The 9,586-nt window shown below is 52.5% G+C and overlaps 1 protein-coding gene across 1 annotated transcript; it reads left to right on the top strand.

The window, feature by feature from the left end:
* Nucleotides 1-758: 758 nt before the first annotated feature.
* On the top strand, nt 759-2,371 carry LOC117011892 (histone H1x). Its single transcript, XM_033087640.1, has one exon. It carries the CDS (start codon nt 1,364-1,366, stop codon nt 1,994-1,996), a length of 633 nt encoding a protein of 210 aa, XP_032943531.1. The 5' UTR covers nt 759-1,363; the 3' UTR covers nt 1,997-2,371.
* The last annotated feature ends 7,215 nt before the right edge of the window (nt 2,372-9,586 follow it).

The following is a 9,586-nucleotide window of genomic DNA, read 5'->3' as shown; positions in this document are numbered from 1 at the left end:
CCTCAGGGGACTGTTTCTTGTTTGCACCCATGTCACTGGCCCCTACGGTCGTGGGGCTAATCACTCCAAAGGGATTAGCTCTCCTCCCTGAGTGTCTTCCCATAGTCTCAGTTTCCTCAAAGTGTAGGCTTCTTTGGCTTGGAGGCTGTCCCGCGTCTCCTCTGTATCCCCAATACTGGGTCCAGCAGAGCTCACAGCCACCAACCTCGTCGCGGAGGGCTTCTTCTGGTACCCGGGATCGGCGGTGGGGGGTTGGGGGGGGGTCGCCAGAAGAGCTCTCTTTCAATTTCCCACCCCAAGCGAGAGGGGGAGGGGTGTGGCCGGGAAAAGCCTCCACATTTGGCTTTGGGGGGGGAACGGTGGCGGGTACTTGAGCACCAGAAAATGGGGTACTTGGAGCATCAGCAGTGGGAGGTGAAGGGGGCAAGAAAATCTCCCTAGAGAAGTACTGCAGTCTTCCCCTGCTTCCTCCCGTGTTGCACCCGGGCCCCGAGAGGCATAACAAGACCGCGCGAGTGCGCGGCTGGAAGATGGAGGCCCCCCTAGATGTCCTATCTCACGTCACACTGCCCCAGCCGACCACGTGAGGGCGTGCCCTGTGTTAGTTCGGACAAATTAAAGCTGGTCCTGTGGGCAAGCCTGGGGCTCCCGGGACGCGGTCATGGCTTAGGTGCCCGTGAAGCACTCTTGGGTGCCAGCCGCAAAGCTCAGGGCCTTGGGGCCTCCCCCGGAACCCGCGCTATTTGCCCCCAAAACCTGATGCCCCCCTCCACTAGCGCTCCAACAGCCTAGGGTTCACTCCTCCGTTCCCTAATGCCGGGCCCTTCCCGGGCGCAGGACGCTTCTTCGTGGCGCCTCGGGCTCGGGGTCTGCCCGGGTCGCAGAGGTGGATCGCAGCAGTGCCGGGGAGGGGCGGTCCAGGAATCCAGCAGCCGGGGAAAGGGCTCCAAAAAGCACAAGTCAGGGCTGGCTCGGACCAGGCTGTTGTTGTTCTCAACGTGGTCCGCCGCGGAGCTATAAAAGAGGAGAGGGGCGCCCTCCTCGCCAGAGCGCAGCGCGCACGCCCAGCGGTTTCTGGCAGCGGTAGCGGCAACCGTCCTAGACAGTTTTTCGGCTTCGACCCGACTACCCCAACGCTTTCCTCGGCTCCCGCCCAGGCACAGCCAGGGACGCCCGCTCCGGCCGGCCGGGTCCCCACCCCACCCCAGCCCTGCCGCCCGGCCCTAGGCCCGGCCGCGGCCGCTCCCGCCTGGAGCCGCCGCGCGCCCCCAGCCCCCCGGCATCCCCTCGGCCCCTCGCCTTCCTTTTTCCCGCGCGGCCCCCGGGCTTCCGCGCTCCGCCCGCCACCAACCCGCTCGCCACCATGTCTGTGGAGCTCGAGGAGGCCCTGCCGCTGACTACAGCCGATGGGGCGGCCAAAAAGGCAGCTAAAGCTGGTGGTTCGGCGGCGCTGTCTCCGTCCAAGAAGAAGAAAAACAAGAAGAAGAATCAGCCGGGCAAATACAGCCAGCTGGTGGTGGAGACCATCCGCAGGCTGGGCGAGCGCAACGGCTCGTCGCTGGCCAAGATCTATACGGAAGCCAAGAAGGTGGCGTGGTTCGACCAGCAGAACGGGCGCACCTACCTCAAGTACTCCATCAAGGCCTTGGTGCAAAACGACACGCTTCTGCAGGTGAAGGGGACCGGCGCCAATGGCTCCTTTAAGCTCAACCGCAAGAAGCTGGATGGCAGTGGTGAGCGGCGCGGGGTCCCGGCGGCCGCCACTGTCCCCGCGGCCGCGGTGCACAAGGCCAAGAAGGCGGCCCCAGGCGCAGCCGGCACCCGATGCTCAGACCAGAATCCTGCCAAGGGCCAGAAGCCTGAGAAGCGCTCGCACAAGAAGGGCGTCGCCTCGAAGGACAAAGGCGGCAAGGCTAAGGCGGCGGCGGCTGCGGGCAAGAAGGTGAAGAAGGCGGCCAAGCCCAGCGTCCCTAAAGTGCCGAAGGGCCGCAAGTGAGCGCGCGGGCATGCAGGGTCGGCTTGGTGTTCGATTTTTGTACCCCAAGTGTGTAGTTTTGTACGGTTACCCCGGTCCGGGCCGCTTGAGCGCAGCGAAGGGCCTGGGGTCGCTCCTTTCCTCCCATCCCCCCTCGCCGTGGTAGCATTTTTTTTTGTTTGCTTTTAGATTTTGAAACGGCCCTGGCGACGCCTTCATTGGCTCTTCGCCGGTGGCAACGGCTGTCGCTATGGTTACCGGCCTCTAGGCGCCCTTTCCGGCTCCCCATTCACTCCCCCTTTGGGTGTGCGACAAACAATCGCGCGGGCCTACGCGGCGCTTCCCTTCTTCCCGTTAGCCTTTTGGGGGGCACAATAAATTGTTTAAACCTTTGAACCGCTCTTGTTTTCTTACTAGTGAAATAGGAATGAGCGTGATCGGAGCGCATCTTGGATGGGATGATGGACTTCCAGGAGTCCTACCCAGGCTTCATCCGTTAGGGAGGTAGGCCTGGAGCTCGGAGTCCCCTGCGGGGTGGGGGTTGGGGAGCAGCTGATTGACTCGAAAGGATCCTCAGGAGACAGACGGGAGTACAGTTGGAAAGATGCTGGAGATAAGCTAGTCCGGTCCCGACAAGGATCCTCCCTCCCCACCATGGGGTGGGGGAAACGGAGCTCTTTCAGGGTTAACTGATTAGGGCCCCTCAGCTTTTACAAGGGCACACCAGGGTGGGCTTTCTCACAGACTAGTTATTCAGAGTTCTGTGTGACTTTATGTTGATGTGGCAGACATAGTGGGGATGAGGCCCTGGGCTCTGGCTCACTGACCACAATCTGAGGTGTGGCCTGAAAGGCACTGATCCTCTCTGTTGGCTAATCTGGAGTGCTGATGGACTGGAGGGTTACTGGGAAAATTGGGAAGAATGACCCTCAGCCCTGGAATAGTTTGTTCAGCTGGGCAGCAGGCTGAGGCCTATTCTGATATGTTCCTATGAAAATAACCCTGCAAAACAGGTTTTAAACAATCCTAAAACCTAGGGACTGTTATAGAACAGTGGGTAGTACATATCAAGCTGGGCAGGCTTGGGTTGAGGTTAGGTGAGAAATGCAGAGGATCTTTTGGTCCCTGTGTAGGAGACTACAGGTGGTGGGTGGAGGAAGGGCAATAGGTTGGGAGGAGAAGGACCACCACTGGGGAAGAGCCCCTGGCCTGCTGGTAACCCTGAGCCAAGCATGGCAGCTACTACCCTTCCTTGCATGGCAGACATGGCAGACAAAGCATGGCAGACAAAGTGGGGTCATCGCAGGGCAGATTACAACCACTTACCACCTTTCAGACCCTACATGGGGCAAGTGGCCACTCCACTCCCTCTTTAAGTCTCTTAATGTTCTGTGTGTGGGGCTCCTCCCACTGCTTCCTGCCTCAGGGAACTGCAGGGCCAGGTGCTAGTGTTGAGTCTTACCTGTCTCCTGTGTTGTGCCCAGACGACACAGCAGTGGGTAAAACCAGCACAAGTGCCTGCCCTGCTTGACCTTCCCGTCACAGACACACTGCTTAAAACATAACATTATTCTCTAGGCAGAAGTTCAGAGAGAAGATGGGGTTCTGACCTGGGTGTGGAGACTTGTAACTCATGGTAGCAGGAAGCACTGTTATTAGGGCAGAGGAAATGTGATGTTAGACTTAGTTGTGGCTGTTTTGGTTCTGGGGAACTGGGCATCCAGGAAACAGGTAGGCCTCAGTTGGAGACTGGGACAGTAGTGGGCCAGGGCTGACAGCTCCACCCACCCTGCCAGCCCATGTCCTGGCCACTTGCTCATTAGTAACAGCTTCATCTACTTTGCAGCTTTGATGGGGGGGGGGGGCAATGTGCCCGGTGCCAAGCTGCAAAGCCATTGTGTCAACCCAGGTCCTGTCCCATACTGCCTTCAGGGCCAGCCAGCAGGCTGCCAGTAGCTAGAGACCATGGAAGGCCTCAGCCTATCCAGGATTCTGTGGCATGGTGCTCCTGACCAGTTAAATGTGATTCCTCAGAATTCACCCTCCTTCCTTAAACCAGAAACCCAGCCCAGATGCCACCTGGGCTCGCTCCAGTTGTCCAAGTCGGAATCTGGGGCTAAGGCCTGGGACTTGGCTTTCTGATCAGCTTCCAGGTGGCTCTGAGATTCAGAGGGTTGGGAAGGGCTACTGCCAGGGACCTTGGCACTTGCATACTGCTCCATCCTGCCCAACAATTCACACTGAGCTTCATCCCATTCTTGGAAATCTCCCTAACCAAAACCACCCACCCTGATGACCATTTGTCCTTTGAGGATATCCGGTGAGCTCCAGGACTCCCCCAAATACCTTCCCAGGTCATCCTTATTCCACATTGCCTTTCCATATTTCCCACCAAAGTCTTCCCTTTACTGCTCACACCTCCTGGCTCTCCCAGGGGCCTCCTGCTTTGATGCTGCTGCACCCCTATCTCCTGTCACCCCCCCTCAGTTCCTTGATGACTTGGGCCCCTAGCTTGCTGTCTACACCACCCTAAGGCCTACCTCCTCCAGGAGCACTGGAGTACCCAGTGGACCAGCCCTTGGGGCAGGCCTCCCATTCTTCTCATAATAAAGAACAATTTAATTTCCCCCTGGGGATACTACCCACCCTACTCTTAGGCCACATGGCTCTGGGAGTCTGACCTCTTCAGTCCCAGGGATGGTTGCGTGACCCAAAGACATAGCCAGCCTTAGCAACTCACCCAGTCAACTTCCATGGACCAACCTAGCTGAACCTGTCCCTCTGCCAGGGCAGGGCTTAGCACTGAAGCACACGACCTGTTGGGGAGGTCTGAGCACTCAACACAAGGGTACTGAGCCACTTGCACTTGCAAAAGGGGCAGTGACACTTGCAGAGGTATTGGGAGAATAGATTGCAGTCTCATATCAAGGGCCTAGTCCACAGCTGTTCATTCAGCACATACTGGCTGAGCAGAGGCAGGGATGGAGACCTATTAGAACTGCTCCCTGTTCTGGAGGAGCTCAGCCACATGCCAGAGGACAGATAAACCAGGAGCTTCCAGGTAAAGACATTCCAGGCTGGAGCAGCACAAGCACAGGCCCCCAGGTATGGAAAAAGCTCCTGAGTTTGGGGAATGGTGAAAGTAACGAGTCGAATGAGAGATCATGAGGCAGGAACTCATGTGTCTTTTGTTTCCCATATCAGAGTTCAATGGAGAAGCAGAACCAAAAGGGATATAGGCACACATCTATCTATTTGATTTGCTAAAGGGAACTGGCCTGCACACTTCACACTTGTGGGACTGATTAAGCAGTTTCTGTAAGTCTGGATCTCTGACTGATGCTGGAGCTTGAGGTACCCAGACAGGAGGTACAGATCATGAGCAGGCTGAAATCCAGTAGCACAAGCTGTAACCCCAGGATGGACTAACACGTGTCCAGTCTTGTTGCCTCTGGTGATGAGGGTTTCCTTCAGAAAAACTGAAGGAGAATCCATGGAAAAAGAGAGTAATTTCAGACCTAGTTGCTACTCTACACCAAGGAGGTACATCAGCAGATCAGCAACCAAAATGGTTGCTTCCTTCCAAATCTGGCAAGTATCTGCCCTGTGACCCACCCTCACAGAAAACATACATGTAAGGGAGTTCTGTGAAATGTAGTTCAGTCTAGACAAGCTGACCCATTACGAAGCCATCATAGTTCCCAGTTATAAAATGGGTCTGTGTGTGATGAGGATGAGGGGAGACCAGACCAGGGTCTCAAACACAGAGGTGCACAGGAACCAGGCCAGACAGGGCAGTTTGCCCAACTGGAAGACACAAGACTCCAGCTAATTAGAATAGTTACTACCCAGTCCTGATGATTGTTGCTAGGTATTGTTGGTGCAAAAGTAATTGCGGTTTTTGCAATTATTTTTAACATTTTAAACCGCAATTACTTTTGCACCAACCTAACAGAATAGTGGCTCAGTGTGGGCAGAGCTTCCAATTTTTTCAGAAAGCACCTCATGAAATGTTTCTAAGTACTCCTTCTAGAGGCAGAGGGAGTGTCCTGGGCCATTCAGGAGGTGTGTGGGAGGGTGCATCAACCTGGCAGTGGTCTCACATGAGGCTTGGTCATCTGAGGCGAGGCACTTCTCAAGAATTTTTTATGTGGAAACTACAAACTTTAATTTTTTGGTGAAACCTTCCATTTTTAAGATGTGGGCACAAAAAAATATTCTATCTCACTCCTATTAGGATAGCTACTATAAAAAAAAAAAGAACAAGTGTCGGTGAGGATGTGGAGCAACTGGAACCCTTGTCCATTATTGTGGGAATGTAGGATGGTGGAGCTGCTGTGGAAAACAGTATGGAAGTTTTTCAAAAAAATTAAACATAGAATTACTATGACCCAGAAATTCCACTTCTGGGTATACACCCAAAATAACTGAAATAGAATTATTCACAGTAGCCGAGAGGTAGAAGCATCCCAAGTGTCCAACAGATGGATAAACAAAATGTGGTTTACATGTACAATGGAATATTATTCAGCCTTAAAGGGGAAGGGAATTCTGACACATGCTACAACATGGGATGAATCCTGTAGACATTATGTTAAGTGAAATAAACCAGAAACAAAAAGACAAATACTGTATAACTCCACTTATATGAAGTATCTAGAAAAGGCAAATTCATAGAGATAGAAAGTAGAAGGGTGGTTGTCAGGGGCTGGGGAGAGGAGGAAATAAAGAGTTGGTGTTTAATGGGTACAGAGTTTGTTTTGCAAGATGAAAAAGTTCTGGCGATTGGTTGCACAACAATGTGAATATACTTAACATTATTGAACTGTACACTTAAAAATGGTTAAGATGGTCAAGTTTATGTTATGTGTATCTTACCCCAATTAAAAATAAATAGAGTATGGGCCAAAGAAAATCATGTGTGAGCTCAGTGTGGCCTGCAGTCTCCCCTTTATCACTCGATCTTCTATGAGTCCTTTTGGCTGCTTCACAAGATAAGCCTTGGATGGTGGTGTCCTGAAGAAGACTGAGACAAAGGAAGCCTTAAGTGGTGAAAGCCAGACACCCAACCTTCCGGTCTTGAGGGTCTGCACCAGAGGTAACAACCTCTCCATACAGAGATTAGGATTCCAGAGCGTTGTGCAATGCACCCTACAGATATGTGCTTCCAGAGGCCCACCTTTTCTCGCCCACCTTGTGTTGCCTTCCTCCCAGCTCCTATCTTTCTTGTGGCTTCCTCCATTAAGAGCTAAGGAGTGTGGTAACGGGGCCCTACACCAACCTGGCTGCCCTTTAAAATTTGTGTTGTTCAGCTTGATTGTCCAACCCCTTTCACTGATGCCTCCAGTTTTTCCAGCTAATCCTCTAACTTCCGCTGCCCACTGGGAGTTTTGCTTGCAGAGCCTGCAGCATGCCTCCCCTCCCTGAAGACCTGGGATGCAAGGTTGTGGGGTAGAGGGTCCTCATCTATCTCCACATGAGGGATACCAGCCCAAATACAGGTTCCGAGTCTCCACCAACCAGCATCTGTTGCTCTGGGTCTTCGATTGGGAGTTCGATTGTGAGCACCCACTCTCATGATTCAAAGATGGGCAAACCAAGTCTCAGAGAGAACAAGGGACTTGGTCAGTTTTTCATGTACTGGAAACCCTCCCATACAACCTAAGCCAAAGCTCCTTTCCCCAAGGAATGAGGTTTCACCCTTTCAATCACTTGCTCCTTGCTCTGGTTAAGGGGAAGGGTGTACAGGCCCAGGTGGGGATCTAGCAGTCTGAAGCCACCCATTACTCTCTGTGGTTCCCACCACCAACGTGCCCTCTGAGCTTTCCAGGCAGCAAGCAGGATCTTGTGCAAACTCCAAGCTTAGATACCCCTCCCAAACCAGGAGCCTCTTGGATTTGTCCTCAACTTACCTATGCCAAACTGTGTACCCTTGGACAAGCCCCTCCCTTGCCTGGGTCTGTTCTGCCTCTGTACAAAGCAGGTTTGGGCTTTATGCACACGAGCTTAGCACCAGGAGATGGATCTAGAAGGACTGCAGACAGGAGTGGAGGGTGGACACCTGCCTATTAGGACCTGGAGTGCTGGAGAACTTCTGCCTCCTCTAAGGCTACAGAGCAGGAAACAATCCCCTAAATTAGGCCTGGAATCAAGCTTGGTCACTATGCTGGCTGGGGAGTTAGGAACAGCTGCCATCTGGGAGCCTAGCCCAGAGACCAGACAGCCATATCCTAGGGCTGTCCCACCTGCCCCAGAGAAAAGCTGGGGTCCTGGCCTGACACGGCTACACTCAGACAGGCGGAGAAGGCTACCCTTTATGTCCCTGAGATTTGTTCTTTACAAAGGACAGGACTGATGCTCCATTGCTCTAGTTTGCAAGATTGAGTATCAGCAAAAGGTGGTAAAAAGGGGGATTCGTATGCTTCAGAAATAGGTGAAAATTTGGAGAGCAATTTGGCAATACCAAGTAAAGCTCATGATCCACCTGGGAAAAAAAAAAAAAGCAGAATGAAATACCCAAGATAACATCATTTATGTAAACCTGAAATCACAAGATGTGTTCTTAGATATAACAATGTGCTTTTAACACGACATTTAGGTGAAAGTATAAAAACCTAAATGAAAAGGACACATTCCTGAGGACATTCTATTCTTTCACGTTAAAATGAAAAGATCCTACCAAACTGATTTACAACCCTGACAATGGGGAGATAGTAATGAAAAATAAAGGGTATTTCATTTTTGTCGCTACTAAGCCTAAAGTAAATATGATAAAAGTCCAAACAGTCAACCTTCTGGCAAGTTACATGTATTTTTAAAATCTCTTGTAAAATAACCAACACCCCATGCAAATCAGCCCAAACAAAACTGGAAGCAGTGGTGAAAGCGCCCCTGGCCTTCAGTGCACAGTGCCTGAATACTAACCACCACCACCAGCCAACCTTGCCTCCTCAGCTGGAAGGGTGAACCCATGAGGAATTTAGAGACAAGGAAGGCTGAGCTGGTCACCCCAGCGATCAGTGCCAGAGACCATGCCCCACCCAGGACCTGCAGTGAAGTGCCAGAGCTGCCCTCTGATTGGTGGAAATTCTGACCTCTAATTTGCATAGGTCCTGGACCAGTGCCCCACCAGTGGTAGGTTCTTTGGAAGCTGGGGCTGGCGCAGCCCTGTCCTCTGGTCATCTCAGGGCCTGCTTCTGTCCAGCCACCTAACATTTTACAGGGCCTTGCCTCCCAGATGCCCCAAGGAGGCAAAAGCAGACCAGTCCTGGTGCTTCTGGAGATTCATCTGCTCCTTCCTCCGGGATCCCTGGGAAGGCCCCCTCCTGTCAAATCAGTGCCCTGCTTGTGCACACGCAACTGCTTAATTGCCAGGAGTGGCACCTGGTTAATGCATGTGACTCCTTGTCTAGCACAAGGCAGGGCATGCAGTAAGTGCTCACATTCATCTAACAAATATTTGCACACCTACTGTTAACATTGGGAGAAAAAAAATGGTGAAAAAGCAGTCCCTGCTTTCATGAAACTAATGATCTGGGTGGGGAAAGGGACAAGAGATAACCACCCCCAATAAATATCTAATTATTAAGCGATTCAATGCCAAGGAGGGGT

Source organism: Rhinolophus ferrumequinum, chromosome 19 (genome assembly GCF_004115265.2).
Source record: "Rhinolophus ferrumequinum isolate MPI-CBG mRhiFer1 chromosome 19, mRhiFer1_v1.p, whole genome shotgun sequence".
Taxonomy (NCBI): Eukaryota; Metazoa; Chordata; class Mammalia; order Chiroptera; family Rhinolophidae; genus Rhinolophus; species Rhinolophus ferrumequinum.
The sequence above is the reverse complement of the archived record's forward strand: the minus strand, read 5'-3'. Positions and strand labels throughout refer to the sequence as shown.